We start from the raw sequence: 20,630 nt of genomic DNA on the forward strand, positions 1-20,630 counted from the left end.
TGCGGGTGCAACACCGAGGGTTGCGATCCCATTGCCGGTCCCGGTCCGGTATGGGCGCGACACTGAGGGTTGTGATCCGTTGCCGGTCACGAAAAAAGACAAAAAAAGGAAAACAAACAAACAAACAAACAAATAGTGATCTTTCAGTGTCTGCTCATATTTTACAATAAGACATTAAACAACTGATTAGAATCTCTGTGTTTATGGGCAGGATTGTCAACCAGGGGGCCTCACTATAGGTGGCTTCTTACATTTGTGGGACTCTGAGTGTCCATTACTTTTCTCATGAGCTTGTCAGTGTCTCCAGAAAAGATTCTTTCAATCTCTTCAGCAGAGAGGTGGAAACTATAAAGAGTTAAATGGAAATGATGAAAATTAAAAACATGATGAACACTTCCTTGGGCTTATCAGCAGACTAGACATGTAGAAGAATACATTAGTGAACTTCACAGTAGTTTGATAGAAATTATTCAAATTGAAAAATAAAAGGGCCCCATGGTTCACTTGAGAGAGCCTGCCTGGTGCTGAAAACACCAAGTCAAGGGTTAAGATCCCCTTACTGGTCATCTTTGATCAATCGATAGATAAGATAAGATAAGATAGATAGATAGATAGATAGATAGATAGATAGATAGATAGATAGATAGATAGATTAGATAAAAGAAAAAGAGGGCTGGCCAGTTGGCTCAGTTGGTTATAGCACGGCGTTGATAACACCAAGGTCAAGGGTTTCGATCTCCTTACTGGCCAAAAGAAAAAGAGGGCTGGCCAGTTGGCTTAGTTGGTTATAGCACGGCGTTGATAACACCAAGGTCAAGGGTTTCGATCTCCTTACTGGCCAACTGCCAAAAAAAAGAAAGAAAATAAAAGAAAAGCAGAGAAAAGTTTTAGTACACTGTCCTAGAGAGCTGTAGTACAATATCATATCGTCTACCATACTTGTAATTGGTGTCCCAGGAAAAGAGAGGGAACATGGGTCAGAAATGGTATGTTAAAAAATTAACGAACGGGGCCAGCCTTTGGGTGAGTGCGATGCTGTTAGCGCCGAGGCCGTGGGTTCGGGTCCTATATAGGGATGGCCGGTGTGCTCACTGGCTGAGCATGGTGCAGACGACACCAAGCCAAGGATTGCGATCCCCTTACCGGCCAAAAAAAAAAAAAAATTAATGAAAAAAGCAAGCACAGATCCAAGAAGCTCAGAAAACAGCAAGTAGGATGAATATAAAGAAAACACGTTTAGGCACATTATAGTCAAAGTGCTGAAAACCAAACATAAGGAAAAAAATCTTAAAGGAAGCCAGGAAAATAAACATTACATAAAGAGGAACAAAGATAAGAATGATAGTAAGCATCTTGTCAAAAACTGCAAGACCAAAGTGACATCTATGAAGTGCTGAAAGAAAATATCTGTCAACCTGGAATTCCGTTACCAGCAAAAATGTCTTTCAAAAATGAAATTGAAATACTTTTTCAGACAAATCAAAGTTGAGGGGCCTTATTGCCAGTAGACTTACACTACAAGAAATATTAGGGGAGGTTTTTTAGGTCAAAGGAATATGAAACCAGGTGACTACTTGCATCTATACAAAGGAATAAAGAGTATTAGAGATGTAAAATCTCATATTTTGTCTCTTTAGAAGATAATTAATTCACTCTAAGGCAAAAATGGTAACAATGTATCATATGTTAAAACAGAATTATAAAAGTACTAAGTTCAACCAAGGGCAATAAAAGAAGAAAAAAAGTGAGATCACATGAAACAAATCGAAAAGAAATGAAAAGATGGTAGGTTTAAACCAAACATAGTGATAATTACACATTCCAGTTAAAAGGCAACGAATGTCAGATTGTATTTTTTTAAAGGCAAAACTGAAATTACTCTTCAAGAAATCCACTCGAAGTATAAAGACATAGGTAGGTGTAAAGTAAAAGGATGGAAAAATATAAACCATCCCAACACTAATCAAAGGGAAATTAAAGTGGTTTCATTAATATGGAACAATTTTCAAACAAGGAATGTTACTAAGGATAATATGGAGACATTTCATAATGATAAATGGGTGAATTCATAAAAAAGAGAAAACAGTTCTAAATGTGTATGTACCTAATTATAATTTCAAAATGCATGAAGTACAAACTGATAGAAATGAAAGGAGAAATAAAGTCAAAATTATAGTTTGCTTCAGCATTCTTTTAAGTACATGTGTAACATTTAAGTACATATGTAATATTTATTCTGAGCCATAAAACAAATCTCAATTTGAAAAGATTAAAATTGGGCTGGCCAGTTGGCTCAGTTGTTTAGAGCATGGTGTTATAACACCAAGGTCAAGGGTTCGGATCCCCATACTGCCCAGCTGCCAAAAAAAAAAAAAAAAAGATTAAAACTATACAAACTATGTTCTCTGACCTGAGTAGAATTGAACTAGAAATAAATGACTGACATCTAGAAAATCCTAAAGCATTTGGAAATTAAACACACTTCAAAATAGCCTAATAGGATTAAAGATGAAATCACAAGAGATATTAGAAAATATTTTGAACTGAATGAAAATGAAAGCACAACATATCAAAATGTGTGCTTTTTTAAAAAAGCAGTGGTTAGAAGAAATTCATAGTGTTAAATACTTAGATTTTTTAGAAAAGAACAGTTTTATATATTTTTAGAAGCAAATAAAGGACTCAAGTCAATAATCTGAGCTTCCACCTTGTATTAGTCAGTTCAGGCTGCCATAACAAATTACCATCGATTGGGTGGACAAAACAACAGAAGTTTATTTTCTCACAGTTGTGGAGGCTGGAAGTCCAAGATCAGGATACCAGTATGATTGGGTTCTAGCGAGGTCTCTCTTTCTGGCTTGCAGATTGCCGCCTTCTCAGTGTGTTGTCACATGGCAGGAAGAGAGAGAGAGAGATCTCTTCCTCTTCTTAGAAGGCTACAATGCTATTGGATTAGGGCCCTACCTTTATGACCTCGCTTAATCTTAATTACCTTCTAAAGACTCAATGTGATACAGTCACATTGGGGGTTATAGGAGTTTTGGGGGAACACAATTCAATCATAGCACATCTTAAGAAATTAGGAGAGGGAAAAATAAACTAAACACACAGTAAGGAGAAGAAGGAAAGTGAAAATGAATGTAATAGAAAACAGAAAAATAATAGAGAAAATAAATGAAATCAAAGGCTATTTCTTTGGAAAGGTGAATAAAATGATAACCCTTCAGTTAAACTTACAAAAAAGAGAAAAAAAGACACAAATTACTAGTATCAGGAACGAAAGAATACACATCACTATGGATCCTACAGATTGATACAAGAATATTTTAAACAATTTTATGCCAATAAATTATACAATTTAGGTGAAATGGAGAAATATTTTGAAAGACACAAACTGCTAAAACTTGCACAAGAAGAAATATATAACCTTAACCCCTATTATTTGTTTTTGCAGCTGGCCGGTAAGGGGGATCTGAACCCTTGACCTTGGTGTTATCAACACCACACTAACCAACTGAACTAGACAGCCCAGTAGACCCTATTTATGAAAGAAATTGAAGTTATAGTTAAAAACCTCTCTGCAAGAAAGCTTCAGGCCCAGCCAGCTTCACTTGTGAATTCTACCATACATTTAAGAAAGAAATGTTACCAGTTCTACACAACTTCTTTCAGAAAAGAAGGAGCATCCCTGATCTCATAGAAAGATCTAAAGAATTTATTTTTTTTTTTAAAAATAGCTACTACAACAAAAAAATTGTAGAGAGTTTAGCAAGGTAATAGGATACAAGGTTAATTTATAAAAAATATTTGTATTTCTGTGTCTTAGAAACAAACATTTCTATGTCCTAACCACAAACAATTGGAAATTAAAATGAAAATATACCTCACTTCAGCCAATTAAAAACAAAAGAGTTAAAGTTTTATAATTAGACTACATGGGTATAAATGAGAGCCCTGTCATTTACTTGATGTGTGATCTTCAATAAATTTTTTAATTTTTCTATGCTTTGGTTTCATCGATTTATTTACTTATTTTCTATTTTTTTTGGTGGCTGGCCAGTATGGGGATTCAAACACTTGGCCTTGGTGTTATCAGCACTATGCTGTACACTGTACTACGCTGAACTAATTGACCAGCCCTGGTTTCATCATTTTAAAAATAGCTGTAAGTTACACCTACATCTATAGGGTTTGTAAGAAAATGCACAGAAAGGGCCGAGCCTGTGGCGCACTCGGGAGAGTGCGGCGCTGGGAGCGCAGCAGCGCTCCCGCCGCGGGTTCGGATCCTATATAGGGATGACCGGTGTGCTCACAGCGCTCACGGGCTGAGCGCGGTGTGGCGGGGGGCGAAAAAGGGAAAAAAAAAAAAAAAAAGAAAAGAAAATGCACAGAAAGGGCCGAGCCTGTGGCGCACTCGGGAGAGTGCGGCGCTGGGAGCGCAGCAGCGCTCCCGCCGCGGGTTCGGATCCTATATAGGGATGACCGGTGTGCTCACAGCGCTCACGGGCTGAGCGCGGTGTGGCGGGGGGCGAAAAAGGGAAAAAAAAAAAAAAAAAGAAAAGAAAATGCACAGAAAGGGCCGAGCCTGTGGCGCACTCGGGAGAGTGCGGCGCTGGGAGCGCAGCAGCGCTCCCGCCGCGGGTTCGGATCCTATATAGGGATGACCGGTGTGCTCACAGCGCTCACGGGCTGAGCGCGGTGTGGCGGGGGGCGAAAAAGGGAAAAAAAAAAAAAAAAAAGAAAAGAAAATGCACAGAAAGCCTCCACAGCTCTGTGCCTGCCACAGTGTAATCACTATTAGCTGTCAGGCCTCAGAGACACCTGCTTAGGTCAGGGAGGATTGTCCCTTCTCTACCCCAGCCTTATTTCTTACTGCAACCTCTGGAACTAAGAGAAGGAGAGATGAGCACCCCCACTTTACAGATTGGAGGAAGTGCCTTGCCCAAGGCCACAGTTGGAATTCAGCATTCACCCGTTTGATCAGCAACATATATGAAGGAGAATTGAGCTTTTGTGGGTACTGTTCCTGCAGGCAGGTTTGGAAGTGGGAGGGAACATAGACGTGGCTCCCACCAGGGCTGTTTCTGCCTCAGACATGGACGTCTCGCTGCCTGATGAAGTTCTACGCTGTGGTGGCCGCCTCACCTACATCCTGGGAGAGCCACAAGATTGCAGAGAGGATCGAACAGCGGATCCTGAACTCCAACCCTGTCATGGAAGCTTTTGGTGAGTTCAGTGTCCTCTGCACAGTATCTCAATCCATTTTCCTCTGGAATTAACCACCTTCCAGGGAGAGAGAGGGGCAATGATTTGAGACCCTTTCTTTGAGGGTTGGAGGATGAGTGTATCCTTCACTGCCTTGGACCCCCTCCTCCCGGGCGCCCCTCAGCTTCTTTCCAATAGAGGTGATGTAATTTAGTTGTCTTTTTCCTTCCAGCCTAGCCACACTTTTAAAGTGGTGCTGGAGAGGACCTTATGGCTCACATAGTCCAAATCCTATCTTTCTACTTAGTTTCCTGATGGTTCAAAGGAGAAGGGTGCTTGTCTAAGAGTGTGCAACAGTTAATATCCATGTTGGATATTAATTACTATTTAAAGCCAGTAGTGACAGCTGTTTTTTTTTTTTTTGAGACCGGCCGCACTGCGCTCAGCCAGTGAGCGCACCAGCCATCCCTATATAGGATCCGAACCCGCGGTGGGAGCGCTGCTGCGCTCCCAGCGCCGCACTCTCCCGAGTGCGCCACGGGCTCAGCCCATTTGACGCTTCCATTTGAAGAAAAGAATCTCTGACTGCCTAGGCTTATTCATTCCAATCCTTTGCTGGGAAGTTCTAATTCTCCTAAATCCTACTTGCTCAAGCCTGAGTGCCCATTCCCTAGTCCTGTCCCTCGTGACATGGATATCAACAAAGGTGCCTTTAGGTGACTTGAGGATAGGGGTATGGCCCCCAGCAGACCTGCAGCCACCTTGGTCGGTGAGAACTTTGTAAACCCAGGAGAGAGGTGTAAACATGGGTGTGATCTGTAGGGAATGCGTGTACACTGAGGAATAACAACAGCAGTCGCTTTGGGAAGTTCATCCAGCTTCAGCTGAACAGGTAATAGTTGCTGCTACCTTGGCCAATGGAAGGATGGGGTGGGGGTGGGGGTGTCGAAAGTGGCCAGGGCAGTTTCTAGCCTCGGCCATTCCTATGGGCAAAACCCTGCTTCTCTTGGCATGTATCTATATGGGATTCTTTAGGATTATTGAAGCCTGAGGATGATCTTTGAGTCTGGAAAACTATAGCTACTCCAACCTTAGGGACTCTGGGGCAGTATTCTTGTTGCAGCCTATATGTTTCTCCTGGCTTCTACCCTTGCTCAGGGACTTCTAGTTAAAGTGCCATCCCTTTGGGCGATAGCTTTGAGCTAGGGCTTCTGTTCCTGCCTTGGGATGGAGCAAAAGTGATGTACAGAGGCCTTGGCCCTGCCTACCTGACCTGGATGCAGGTGATTTTTCCAGAACACCCAAGGACATTCTGAGTGGTCCTCAGCCCTCATGACTCCAGTTGGCTAAGTGGAAGAGCTTGGGGAGTTGCTAGGTGGCTGTGTGGCACACAGCAAGTACTGAATAAATGGCTGTGGAATGAACAGGCAACTAATGGGCTCCGGCCTGCATGTGCCCAGGGACCAGCAAATGACCGGAGCTGCAGTTCAGACCTACCTCCTAGAGAAAACTCGAGTGGCCTACCAGGCCTCCAATGAGAGGAACTTTCACATCTTCTACCAGGTTAGTGCCAGCTGGGGTCCACAGCTGTCCAGCTACAGGGCAGGGATGGGTCTGTGTCTCCAGCCCCCTAAAATGCTCCATGCCTGGCCCCTTCACCTGGCTGGCAGCAGTGCTGCCACTTATCCCTGCAAACTTTATATGCAGTACTTCTGCTTCACATTGGACCTTAGATCCCTGCACAGTTTTGGCCTGTGGATGTGTTTTACCACCTCTGTCAGACCAGAAGCTCCCTGAGGCTGGGACTCTGTCTCTAGGTGGAAATTATATCATCCTCATCATACTGAGAACTCTCCTAGAATGGCAGCTGTCTCCAACTGAATGAGGGCTTCCCTAGACTTGTGCCTCTTCCATAAGATAGGGTCCCCCAAGGCATGTTAGGTTCTTTTGCCCCCATGCCTGCCTGGGCTGTCTACAGGGACCTCTCGGACTTGTGATGCTGTCATTTCTCACCCCTGTCATCCCAGCTCCAGGCCTGTGGAGACCTGGGCTTCCCTTCACCCCCAGCTCAGCCACCTGCCCATCCCTCCCCACAGATCTACAAAGGAGCCAGTGAAGATGAGAGGCTCCAGTGGCATCTCCCTGAGGGAGCCACTTTCTCCTGGCTGCCCAACCCAGAAAGGACCTTGGAAGGTAGGGAGAGCCTCACCCAGGACCCTGGGCCAGCCCAACAGTACCTACTACTCTGCTACAGAGCGTACGTCCCTCACTCCTTGCTGCCCCTACTGAGCTTTGGCTCTGACACTGGACTGTAACATGAATTCTTTTTCAGAGGATTGTTTTGAGGTGACCAGAGAGGCCATGCTCCATTTGGGCATCGACACTCCCACCCAGAACAACATCTTTAAGGTCAGAAGAAAAGCCATGCCACTCACATTTGCCAAAGGTAACAGGCAGCCCTGCTCTTTCCCTGAGCATCTAGGACTTTGGGCCCCAATGTACAATCTCAAAGGAATCAACCACCACTCCATGCTGCCGAACCTGGAGACAAGGTGTCGAGGGGTGGACAGAGGCAGAGAGGACAGTGGTACAGTACATAGGGCTAGAGTACAGAAGATAATACGGTGACCCGCAGGTATCAGAGAGCAAGGTGCTTGGGTCAGTTGTTACTGCAGTATCAGAATACAGAAATAGTGCGACCACATGTTTGTCTAGTACATTAAAACTTAAAAATCATGTTCGCACCTCTTAGCTCCCTTGGTTTTTTTCAGCAGTCTTCTGTGTGTGGAGATTATTTCCGTTTCATGCTTGAGAAAACCAGAGAGGTAAAGTGACCTGCCCAAGGTTAGACACCACTAGTGATAGTGAGTTTGTGCTAGACATAGTAATTTCAAATTTCCACCTTTCTCCTTGTCTCCTCCCACAACCTCCCGTCCACCTGCCTCTTCCTCTTGGACATGGCACTGACCCAGGTGAGCTGGACCTCTCTCATGGCTACTGGTGGCTTCCCTTCTCCCTTCTGTCTTTGCTGACAAAGCTGACTGCCTCTCTTCTGCACCACTCCCCCCTTCCTCACCCACGAGAGCAACAGGAGGAGATAGATAGGATAGGCTGGCAGCAGGGACAGGGACATCACTTCAGGGACATGGCAGTATGGTGGAAAGTGACCTCCACCTCCAGGTGGGGACTGCTCAAGTAGAGAGGGTACATCCCCAGTATGGGCACTGCCAGGTAAGAGCTTGGCCAGAAGAACAGCACATAGGGAATGAGCCCAGGGGGAATGGACACTAGGAGTCTGGGCAGTAGTGCTGGTTTGGGGGTGGCATAACACTCTGCCACAGCCACACCATCTGTTGGACATAGCAGTCTTCTTATGGAGTAGGTTGTGGCCAGAAGGCCAGTAGCATGTGGAGGTGCCCTGCCTGGGTCCAGACTTGGATGATGGGAGGAATCCTGCTCTCCTGATATCAGTTCCAGGTGTTTCAAAGTTGTTGGGCCTGGGGGCCTCTTTTCTTTAGCTACTGGAGGCTTGTCCATGTGGATCATTGAGTACAAAAGCAAGAGGTCACTCACTGTACAGAAACCAGGATCACAGCTCCTCCCCAGGCTGGGCTGTCATAAGCTCAGGAAAAGGAGCCAGAGCCAAGCCCGCAGCAGACACAAAAGTAGCCCAGGACCACAGCTAACAGGAGTGGTGTCCGCACACACAGTCTGTTCCTGGAGAGTGGGAGGCAGAAGGACAGATAGTGGGTAGACATGAGGGCCCCACTGGCTGCCCTGGGAGGCATTTGAAGTCAGACTGCTGGGTTCTAAGCTTGCTTTTCTCCTCAGAAAGTGTTTGTTCTCAGGCTTGTGATTTAACCTCTCCCTGACACATCTCTATCATGATTGTCATCATAGTGCATACCTCATAGGTTGGTATGTTGAAAAGATTACATGAGAGGATGCATATAACTTGTATAGAATTGTGCCTGGCAGAGAAAATTGGGCAATAATTGGGAGCTATTATTCTTTTCTTGTCATGATTGTATTCAGCAGGAGAGAGGCCCTTCCCAGCCTAGGCCCACTTCATATCCTCTCCTGCTCCTGACTATCCTTTTCTGCCCCCTCAGGTCCTAGCTGGACTGCTGCACCTTGGCAACATCCGGTTTGCTGACTCAGAGGATGAAGCCCAGCCCTGCCAGCTGATGGATGATGCCAAGTGTGAGGGGCAAGGGTGGGGTGTAGGGCAGGCCCTGTCAGGAAAGTAGCCAACATTGGTGGGATTAGGTGGGAGGCCAATGGTAAAATTTTGAATCTGATGTCCTTGACTAAACCATTCACTGTAGGGCCCTGCCCTGGATAATTTACTCCTCATCCCATCTCTGCTAAGGCAGACAGTGTAATCCACATTGTACAAATGAGAAAATGAGAGTCGGGGTTTATAAAGTGATTTGTCCCACACGTGGCAGTGTGGACTGGGACATAGAACTGGGTTCTTCTCCTGACTTTGCTGCTTATGGAAGCCTTTGGCAAGTTTCTTCACCCATTGGAAGTCATGGTTCTGCTGTGATGACTTCACAGTGCCTGGTGAAAAGGGCTGTTTAGATGGAGGGTGATTTGCCTAAGGAGGATTCACTTCTCTCAGGCTCTGTCAGGACATCAGCCTTGCTGCTGCGACTTCCAGAGGACATACTGCTGGAGACACTGCGGATTAGAACTATCAGGGCAGGCAGGCAGCGGCAGCAGGTGTTCCGGAAGCCCTGCTCCCGAGCCGAGTGTGATACCCGCAGAGACTGTCTGGCTAAATTGGTCTATGCATGGTGAGCAGTTACTCTGGGCCCTGCCCTCCCCACAAGTTCTCCTCCTGTCTGGGGTTGGACCAGACACCATCAGGCAATAGTCACAAACAGGCCCAGGTTGGGTAATGCCAGGTAAAGCAGACAGGTTCCTCAGACCCCTGAGGACAGCAGGGCATGGCTCCCAGGTTTTTCCTGAGCAGTGCCCTTGGCCTGTATTCTTGAGTACTGAGTGGGGAAGTTGCCACATTCCTGGTCTAGATTCAGCTCATTATTAAAGTACAGGAGCCTGCTTTGACCTTGGCAATAGGTGAGGAAAGCCTGCTCAGTTCTCTGCTGGCAAGACAGGCCCCAAAGGTGATCTGGGGCCTTCTCAGTTACGGGTTCAGACGCTTGGGAGAATAGGCTTCTCTGTCTCCCTGTACCCTTGTACTTAAGACTTATGTAGTCACCTGGGGAATTTGATAGATGCTGGTAGAGCCAGAGGCTCAGCACGCAGTCTTGGACAACACAGCATGCAGCAAGTGGGAGCCCAAGACAGTGGTGAAGATGGGGGTCCTGGCCTTCTCCTGGTGGGTTACATGGGCACCTCCACCTTCTGTCCATGTGATTAAGGATGGTTTCCCACTTTGGACCCTGGGAACCTTCAGGGTACCTTATAAGGGCTTCAAGGACCTAGAATCCTCACATGTGTGTGTATGTACATGTGGGACCTGGGGTACCCTTCTGGGGAGAGGGTCCCCCTGCTTTCATGAACGTGTTAAGGAGCCAAGAACTTGAGAAGCACTGTTGAGGGAACAAGATCCTCTGAGTTGAAAATGGCACAAGGCAGCTGGGTTCAGGCCCAGACTGAACCCATTTCAGCAAGAGGCTCAGTTACCACTGCCTTGAAACTAAGTTCAAGTCAGAACTTCAGGCCAAAGGTTTTTAAAGCCTTTGCCTACAAGTTACTGCAAAATGAGCAGATTAAGTGTGTGATGATCACAGATAGAGTGAACTTCTTTTTTTTTTTCTTTTTTTTTTTTTAAAAAGATGACCGGTAAGGGGATCTTAACCCTTGACTTGGTGTTGTCAGCGAGCGAACCGGCCATCCCTATGTGGGATCCGAACCCGGGGCCTTGGTGTTATCAGCACCGCACTCTACCGAGTGAGCCACGGGCCGGCCCAGAGTGAACTTCTAACCGAGCGAACCGGCCATCCCTATGTGGGATCCGAACCCGGGGCCTTGGTGTTATCAGCACCGCACTCTACCGAGTGAGCCACGGGCCGGCCCAGAGTGAACTTCTAACCGAGCGAACCGGCCATCCCTATGTGGGATCCGAACCCGGGGCCTTGGTGTTATCAGCACCGCACTCTACCGAGTGAGCCACGGGCCGGCCCAGAGTGAACTTCTAACCACAGAACATTTTACTCACAGAAAACACCAAGTCATTGTCAACACTAGGTCATTCATTTTTAGTACCGCAAATGGGTGTTTGAAGCCTTTCTTGCAAAAAGAGAAGCTATTTTATTTACTGAACTGAAAAAAAAGTTGCAGAGAAATTACTTTAAGAAAAATTGTAAGGAGGAAACCCCTGAAGAGTGTACCTGTCACCACCTAATACAGTAACCTCATCTTCTCTGTGGTGGAGGTGGTTTCAGAGTTGAGGATGCCATTGTTGACTTCAAGTGACTCCGGGCCCACTTGTGCAGGACTGAGTCGGGGGCATGTGGTGGGGCCTTGAGCTGTGGGCTCCACAAGTAGAATTTTGCAGGGGAGTCCAGTGAACTCAGTTCTTTACAAACCCCACCCAGGACTCTTCTAGTCAAGACACCAGCTGGGTGTCGGGCCATTCAGCTGACACAGACCCATTCCCTGCCTAGGCCAGGAGTTGATCTGGTCCTGTGCTAGTCTTGCTGGGAGGATGGGCCAGGTTTGTATATACCTGGGAACATGTATGTGCCTATAGCCTGCATCTGTAGTAGGTCAGGACAGGATTGGCAGGAAGCAAGAGGAGAAGATTTACCCTTTGACCTGTCAGGTTTAGAGTACACGGCCCTGCAGGGTGTGGCACCCTGGCTAGGGGAGCAGTTTTGCTGCCCTTTATGCTCAGCCTGAACCCCTCTCAAAAAGTCCACTCTCTTCCCACCAACAGGCTGTTTGACTGGCTGGTATCAGTGATCAACAGCAGCATCTGTGCAGACCCCACTTCATGGACCACTTTTATAGGTAACTGGCCCACCCTGCTAAGGGCATTCCAGAAAAAGCGACAGAACCCGAGATGGAGAGGCAGGAGCCCTGGGTCCCCTCCTTTTCCTTCTCTGCATGCCTGTCTTCTCTTCCATCCACCCACCAGTGTTTGGGCAAAATCTCTGCTCTCCAGTGCCGACATCTAATTCCACATCTGTAGCTCTCCAAACAGACTTAGATAGAGCCTTGTCTATATGCATCCCTTTTCTCCCCAGAGACCCAGCTCCAGTCACAAGAGAATCATGAGGGATGGGTGAAAGAGCTAGACTAGCAGAGACTTGGAAGCCATGACTGAGGTTGACATCATTGTAACCCTGGATGGGACAGTCAAGTAGGGGAGGAAGTAAAGTTTAAAGGCCCCAGTGTGGTTGGCTCATGGAATGGTGGAATTCTAGGCACCAACCAGGCTGGTGAGATCAAGGCCCTCTGAACTAGATTTGACTCGGAAAATGTTCCCTGAGACCTGGTTTCCTCAGAGGAGGGGCCTATCAGGACCAAAGAATTCAGATTCAAAAATGGGCCTGATGCCCGGGCTGCCCCATATACTTCATTTGGCTTTTCTGGCTCCTCTGAGCTCTGAGGGGGCATGGGGTGGGGGGTGGGGGATAGAGGAGGTATGCTTGGCCACCACTTGGTGTCATGCTCACTCAACCTCATCCCCAGCCTGCCAAGTGTGAGATGTTGGCAGGGACCCAGCAACCCTGGGCTCCTGTAGTCCTCAACCCCCACCTGCTTGCCGCAGTGGCCCCATGGGTTCTCTCCCATCCTCCCAGGCCTGCTGGATGTGTACGGATTTGAGTCATTTCCTGAAAACAGTCTAGAACAGTTGTGTATCAACTACACCAATGAGAAGCTACAACAGCACTTTGTGGCTCACTACCTAAGGGCACAGCAGGTGAGGGATAGGGTAAGGTGGATGGTCCTCCTGGATCCTCTGTCTCTTCCTGGCTCTTCAGCCCCAGCCTAAGTTTTGACTAGAAGCCTTTTGTTACTTCTTATTTTCTTTTCTTTTATTTATTTATTTTTTTTTAAAAAGATGACCAGTAAGGGGATCTTAACCCTTGACTTGGTGTTGTCAGCACCACGCTCACCCAGTGAGCAAACCGGCCATCCCTATATAGGGATCCGAACCCGTGGCCTTGGTGTTATCAGCACCATACTCTCCCAAGTGAGCCACAGGCCGGCCCCTTATTTTATTTTTAATTGACAAATAATGATTATATATACATATGAGATACAATGTGCTTTTTTTTTTTTTTTTCTTATTAAGATGACCGGTAAGGGGATCGTAACCCTTGACTTGTTGTTGTCAGCACCACGCTCTCCCAAGTGAGCTAACTGGCCATCCCTATATGGGATCTGGACCTGGGGCCTTGGTGTTATCAGCACCGCACTCTCCTGAGTGAGCCACGGGCCGGCCCTACAATGTGATTTTTGATATACTTTTGTTCTTGCTTTGCTGTTCTAGAACAATATACCGAAGTACTGAGATCAGCCATGCATGGCCCATCTGGGCTTCAGACCACAGCTGCCTTATCTCACCCTACCCCCACCTTTGCCCCCTAGGAGGAATACGCAGTGGAGGGCCTGGAATGGTCATTTGTCAACTACCAGGACAACCAGACCTGTTTGGATCTCCTTGAGGGGAGCCCCATCAGCATCTGCTCTCTTATAAATGAGGTGGGGAGGGTCAGCTCATGAGCTGAGCATGAGTTGGTCTTTGGGCTTTCCTAGGCCTTGGTGACTATCCTGTGCCCTCTCTGTGCCTTCCCCATCTGCCAAATGGGTTTGGTAGTCCCCACATTCCCTCTCTGTTGGGATCACTATGATGCCTGTGTCACATTTCTGCCATGGGGTCACAGAGTGGGGACAGTGAGGATTGTGAGACCCTCTTGGTTTTGTGGCTGACTGCCCATTCCCGTCCCATAGGAATGCCGCCTTAATCGTCCAAGCAGTGCGGCCCAGCTCCAGACACGCATTGAGGGTGCACTGGCAGGCAACCCCTGCCTGGGCCACAATAAGCTCAGCAGGGAGCCCAGCTTCATTGTGGTGCATTATGCGGGGCCTGTGCGGTATCACACAGAGGGCCTGGTGGAGAAGAATAAGGTGAGGGCTGGGCATGGCTGGTAGGGGCCTGGGTGAAACAAGATGCTGAGTTATTGCTGCATATACATAGTAGTTTCCCATCATGCCTCCTGTTTCTTCTGAACATCCTCCCAGAATCCAGGATCACCATCTTGGGCTCACCTGCCTGAGGTCTCTGCTAATCAAGCACAACCTGTCTGGAAGTGACCCGTGCGTGTTAGACTGGGTCTCCAGGTCTCTGGTTGTCCAGTGGGCCAGCTCTTCTCTTAGGCTCAGGCCCTGCCCTGCCTGGAAGTCCCATTTTGGCTTGGGCCAAGGCAGGAGTGGCAGGTACATGGACAGCCCTGGGCAGCAGCTCCACCTGCCCTCACCTGGTACTCTTGCCCTTTCCAAATAGGATCCCATCCCTCCTGAGCTGACCAGGCTTCTGCAGCAGTCCCAGGACCCCCTGCTCACGGTGCTGTTTCCTACTAACCCCGAAGAGAAGACCCAGGAAGAGCCTTCTGGCCAGAACAGGGCTCCTGTGTTGACCGTGGTGTCCAAGTTCAAGGTGAGTCTGGTGGTGCTGAGGTGAGGCGCTCAGTTCACTCATCAGTATCACAAATGTTTATTGAGCTCCTCCCAGGATTGGTGCTGTTTGCGGGGAACAGTGGTGAGTCAAGTAGACATGGCCCTGGTCCCCATGGAGTTTACACTTCTGTGTGGAAGACAGACAGGAAACAGACTAATAGACTAATGGATGTAATGATATGACAGGAAGCCTAGGAGCCTGTGGGGTCACAGTGGGGCCTTTCACCCTCTGCTGATAGGGTGATCACAGGAGAGCAGTAGTTACCTGAATCTCTATGACCTGGCCCCTTCCCAACTCTAGCTTCCTGCTAAAACCCTGTCCTTGGCTAGAGCAGATCTGTCACTTCTCTCAATATTATCTGTTTTGTACCATCTCTCAGCCCTTGCATGTACCACCTTCATCATCTTGGGATGCTCTTGGCCCCTGTCCCTTCAACTCCACCTCACTGCCACCCTCCACATCACTTTTCTTAGTTTATTCCTTCTCATCCATCAAACCTCAGCTTTATCATTACCACCTTGAGGAGGTACCCTGGGAAACTCCAGATCGATTAGCACTTTCCTGCCCCAGCTTCAGATACAGCACTGAAGGTTCCCATCCGACATGTGTGTAGCCCATTAAACTGAGCTCTGAGACAGCAGCAGATTGCTAGTGTCACAGCCCCTGACACAGCCTCCAGCACACAGGATGGACATTTAATAATAGCAGTTCTCTGAGTGAATGGCAGGGATCATGAGATTGTTCTCTTCTAGGAAGATTGTTCTGGGGAGGAGAGGAGGGAGGAAGGAGGCTGAGATCAGATGCAAGGACACCAATCAGGTGATGATCACAGGTCAGATGGGTCCCTAGAGGTGGAGGTAAGGAGTGGTGGGAGGTCAGGAGAGGAGTTGCTTTGGGCACACTCAGTGAGATCCTCCAGTAGTTGTCCCCAGGGTACATGAGGATCCTGGTCTCACAGCTAGGAGGGCCACTGGAGGCGTTTGATGTAGTCACTGACCAGGGCCCAGCTGATGGCTCTGGGCAGCCCCAACCTGTGCCTGACCCCACAGTCTCTCCTATCTGTAGGCCTCCCTGGAGCAGCTCCTGCAGGTCCTGCACAGCACCACGCCCCACTACATTCGCTGCATCAAGCCCAACAGCCAGGGCCAGGCACAGACCTTCTTCCAGGAGGAGGTAATTAACACAGTGCCAAAGCTGCTGTGCACCAAGCGCACTCTGGCCACTGTTCTGGAGGGAGGAAGGGCAGGACATCTGCTCCAAATGGAGTGACCAGAGAGGTCTCTCAGGCTAGGCCTGACCTGAGGGAGGGCTTATCTCCCGCTCAAGTTGTGTGGTCTATACACTGCACAGTGGCCTAGCCAAGGGGGGCAAGTACGGGCTCCAGTACATCTTGCCCTCTACTTGCCAAGCCACTTCCCCTGACGAGAGACTGAAGCTGCCCAGAGGAATGGGTAGCTTTTGTGATTAGCCAAAAGTTTGTGCCACCTTACAGTCCCTGTACAGTGTGGCCATTTCTGACTGGAGGTATCATTTTTTCTAATTTGTACAGAAGCACTCTGGACAGCAGCTGCCCTTTTCTTAGGGTACCAGGCTCTGAGGGATGTGGATGAGGTGTGAGTGTTGGACAGTGCTGAAGAGTGGCCCTCAGTCACCTGGTAGATGTGGCCTGGGGGTTTGTAGCCAGGAACTTGGCTGTATGGTAAAGAGCTGGGTTTAGGTCATGGAAGAAGCTCCATAATATAACCTCCCCTACTGCTCAGCTATGAACCACTCTATTGCCCATAAAAAATAAAAACAATCTGGGCCGGCCCCGTGGCGCACTCGGGAGAGTGCGGGGCTGGGAGCACAGCGACGCTCCCGCCACGGGTTCGGATCCTATATAGGAATGGCCGGTGCGCTCACTGGCTGAGTACGGTGTGGGTGACACCACACCAAAGGTTGCGATCCCCTTACCAGTCACGAAAAAGACAATAAAATAAAATAAAACAATAAAAAAATAAAAACAATCAAAACTAGAAGTTTGGTTGGGCTGCATTGTGAGGTAGTGAGTCTGCACTGGGAGAAGTGATAGACACAGCCAGGACTGTCACTTGCCTCAGCTGTGTCATAAGCTGTGCATCAGATAAGGGGGACTTGACCACCAGGACCCTTTTTTACCAGGGAGATTTTTTTCAAGGTCCCTTGGTGTCTCACTGCCCCAAGGAGATACCCCCATCAGCCAAGCCTTGGGAGAGCCTGCAGCTCCACACTGGCCAGAGCCTGAGCAGAAGGGCAGAAGGAATGGTATTTCTGGCCTGCTGGTAGCATGCTGCTGGTGCCTATCCTGTCTCCCCATTCTTGCAGGTGCTGAGCCAGCTGGAGGCCTGTGGCCTTGTGGAGACCATCCACATCAGTGCTGCCGGCTTCCCCATCCGGTGAGTGGGCCAGATGGCTGCAGGGGGAAGGGTGGAGACCTGCAGTGCCAGGGTGAAGCTCAGGACTCCCAACCCAGAGCAGGATATGGAGATGAAGAAAAAGAGGCAGGTCTGTAAATGTCAACGTGAAACTCAAGGAGCAGCACCCATTCATTTATCCATTCACTTGTACACTATTTTGGACCCAGCACTATTGCTGGTAATATATCATAAATAAGGAAGGTGAGCTCTGTCCTCTTGGGCCTACATTCCCATGAAAACAAGAAAAATAAGTATAAAGTGTAACTGGTGCTAGGAAGGAAACAAAAATTGCTATTAGACAGACTAACAGGGAAGGGGATCCATGGGCTGGTCAGGGAGGGGCCCCTCTAAGCAGCTTAGGCCTATGGGAAAGGAAGGGGCCAGCCTGGGAAGATTTGGGGGAGGGGAGAGTAGGCCAGGCTGAGGGAGCAGTAATCCTAAAGCTCCTAGATCAGACCAAGAGATGCTAAAGGGACTAAACCACAGAGAACAGGGAGTGGTGGAGGGAGACCTGCAGGGCCTGATAGGCCATGAGAGGACTTTATAGTCTGTCCTGAGTGCGGTGGGAGCCGTTGGACATTCTAAAGAGGAGTGGTGTGTTCTCATTCATATTCCAAGAAGAGCCCTGTGGCTGCTGTGTGGAGGTTGGCTGTAGTGTCAGGGTAGAAGGGAGGAGATGAGTAAGGAGGCTGTTGCAGGTGAACAGACAAGAGTGGTGGCCACACGAGGGCAGCTGCAGTGAAAAGTGGAGAGAAGCGGGTGAAACTGGAGTATGGTTTGCAATAGAAAGAGCAAGACTGTGGATTAATCAATTAATCCACAGGGTGTTGGGCAGAGGAGCAAACTTCCAGGTTGCAGAAGCAACTTGCAGTTTTCCATCTAAGGCAAATGGATGCGTTGGGGGCAGTTTGCCAAAATGGTTTGGTCTGGTCAAGGCCCAGGTTGGAGGGTGGGAGGGGAAGGAAGGAGGGTTGGCCTGGGAATTCTCTTATGGCCTTGTCAGGTTTGAGCTGGCTGTGAGACAGGCTCGGGGCTGGGCAGAGCTTTAAGAACTGGAGAGGCATGTGAGGGTCTGTCCTCAGTGGGTTTTAGAACCATGAGCAAGGAGGAAATTGCCTAGGGAGAGAGAGAAAGGGTCTGAGGCCATTCCCTGAAGAATGCTCACATTTAGAAAGGGTGGATGAAGAGAAACCAGCAATGACAATTTGGGTGTAGGAGGAAGGTCGTGGGTGTCCTGGTGGCTGAGAGAATGGTCCACAAGGGAGAGGGGTCAGCTTTTGCCCAGAGATAAGGTAGGAGGGAGACTAAGCACTGACCCCTCAATTTGTTGGCACAGTGTTAGCTGTTTGTGACAGGAGCCATATTGGTGCAGTGTGGGGGACAAAAGCGATTGGGAGGAGGAAGTGCATATATCAAGTGTCATCAGCTGTTTAGAGAAGTGTTGCCCTGAAGGGGAGCAGAGAAATCAGGGGGAATTGGAGGAGGCTGTGGGGTCAGAGAGGTCAGAGGGGAGATGCAGCCAAGCATGTTTGTGTGATAGAAGAGGTCCAGTTGTCTGGGGAGAGGCCCGTTAGCCCCTGTGGAAGGAGGCAGGCTGCAAATCCCCTATTGTAAGAGCAAGATTCTTTGTTTCGGTAAACCGAGGCAGCAGGAAGAGCAGACCTGATTTAAAATGGTCTCCATGGGCTTCACACTTAGTGAACCTAATAATCTCTCTAGAACCACATCCTTGTCCATTGAGTGAGGCTAGTCAGGGCAGCACCTCACCAGGTGGTTGGACAGATTAAATGGAATAACTTCTGTTGAGCCCCGAGCAATGTACCTAGCTCACAGATGAGGACATTCTCTTCTTCCACCTGCTTTGGCTTCCAGGGTCTCTCACCAGAACTTCGTGGAACGATATGAGTTACTGAGAAGGCTCCATCCCTGCACATCCTCTGGCTCTCACAGCCCATATCCTGCCAAAAGGCACTCTGGTGAGTGAGGACCATTTGTTAGTGATTTGTTCAACCACAGTTTACTGAGCGCCTGCCCTGCCCTTATGGTTCTTGGTTTAGTGGGAAAAATAGACTCAAAAGAGACAATAAAACAGTGTGGAAAGTGGAAAGGCAGAACTATGAACAGGATGCTGTGGGTGATGCTGGAGAGGTGTGAATCAGGAAAGCTTCCTGGAGGAGGGGTCAGAGGATTAATTGGATTAGCCAGGTGAAGGGCATTCCACATGTCAGAGGTAATTGGAACAGAGGCCTGGAGGCACAAGACTACAGTGTAGGTGTGAGGCACTGCAGGCCCTTCAGTGTTGCTGGCTCATCAGGGCAGAGAATGGTAGGAGGTAAGGCTGCGGTGACAGCGGGGGCCCAGTCACCATATCTGGACTTTATCCTCTGGGCAGATGAGGAGGCTCTCTGGGGGAGGGAGCAAGTGATTCCATCAGCCTGTTGCATTCTGCAGGCCCTGTGGAGAGCCATGGGAGGGAGGCTGTGAAGTTTCGAGAAGCTAGAAATACGTATAATCAGAAAATGTTTGGAAGAAATTGGTCAGCCTTGTTAGGTGCTTGACTAGTTGTAGAGGAGAGGAAGGGAAAAAATTAACTCGGCTTGGCCAGTGGGGAAAAGCAGGAGGAAGAGAGGTTTGGGGAAGCTAATGAGCCCCTCTGTGGCTGACCTGAGCTCCAGGTGACTGGAGCCCAGTGAAGATGTCTGCAATGCACTTGGGCAAGCTTTAATCTCAAGGCAAGGTCTGGCCTGGGGCCCTGAGCTGGGGGCGGTTGTTGTGTAGATATAACTGAGGCCAGGCGAGGGATAAGGCCCAGAGACAGGCAGAGGGAAAAGAGACCAAGGGAAGGGTACGAGGCACCCCCTCAGCAGGACTCCAGCCCAGCCACAGCTGCTCCCCGCACCCACCCAGCCTTACCCTGGGCCCATCAGCCCCCAGAAGTGCAGACAATTCTGCTTTGTTTTGCTCCCCTCTCGGGTCAGTGTTGTCACTTCCTTTCACCCTTTATTCTCTCCTTCCCTCTCTCCATGGCTTGCTCTCCTGTCCTGTCTCTTGCCCAAAGCCCCTCTGGCCCCTGGTTGATTTTGCTGCTGTTTTTCATCTTCGGCATCTCGTTTGGCAGCCTCTGTCTCCAGAGAGGCTCTGAGCGGCCAAAGGTGGTCAGAGCCTCAGGTAAACCCTCCCTCTAGGGGAGTGAGCCCTGTGAGATGCGGGAGGGCAGGCAGCAGGACCCACTAGGTCTTTACAGGGCTGGGATTTGTTCTCCCTTTTCCCATACATGGCGGGGAGTGAGGGGTCAGGGACCGAGGGAGTGGCCCAGCTGCCGTTAT

The 20,630-nt window shown here is 48.7% G+C and overlaps 1 protein-coding gene across 1 annotated transcript in view; it reads left to right on the forward strand.

The window, feature by feature from the left end:
• Positions 1 to 20,630, forward strand: part of MYO19 (myosin XIX) — a 37,905-nt gene that overhangs the window by 11,850 nt on the left and 5,425 nt on the right. Inside the window, exons 7-21 of the mRNA XM_008578515.1 lie at positions 5,094 to 5,226; positions 6,028 to 6,097; positions 6,666 to 6,768; positions 7,302 to 7,398; positions 7,538 to 7,614; positions 9,318 to 9,408; positions 9,833 to 10,007; positions 12,119 to 12,192; positions 12,987 to 13,108; positions 13,780 to 13,893; positions 14,143 to 14,319; positions 14,696 to 14,848; positions 15,935 to 16,042; positions 17,213 to 17,283; positions 19,177 to 19,280. Coding sequence (XP_008576737.1) covers positions 5,094 to 5,226; positions 6,028 to 6,097; positions 6,666 to 6,768; positions 7,302 to 7,398; positions 7,538 to 7,614; positions 9,318 to 9,408; positions 9,833 to 10,007; positions 12,119 to 12,192; positions 12,987 to 13,108; positions 13,780 to 13,893; positions 14,143 to 14,319; positions 14,696 to 14,848; positions 15,935 to 16,042; positions 17,213 to 17,283; positions 19,177 to 19,280 — 1,669 coding nt within the window. The remainder of the gene's footprint in view (positions 1 to 5,093; positions 5,227 to 6,027; positions 6,098 to 6,665; positions 6,769 to 7,301; positions 7,399 to 7,537; positions 7,615 to 9,317; positions 9,409 to 9,832; positions 10,008 to 12,118; positions 12,193 to 12,986; positions 13,109 to 13,779; positions 13,894 to 14,142; positions 14,320 to 14,695; positions 14,849 to 15,934; positions 16,043 to 17,212; positions 17,284 to 19,176; positions 19,281 to 20,630) is intronic.

The sequence above is a fragment of the Galeopterus variegatus genome, unplaced genomic scaffold (assembly GCF_000696425.1).
Source record: "Galeopterus variegatus unplaced genomic scaffold, G_variegatus-3.0.2 Scaffold1704, whole genome shotgun sequence".
NCBI lineage: Eukaryota > Metazoa > Chordata > Mammalia > Dermoptera > Cynocephalidae > Galeopterus > Galeopterus variegatus.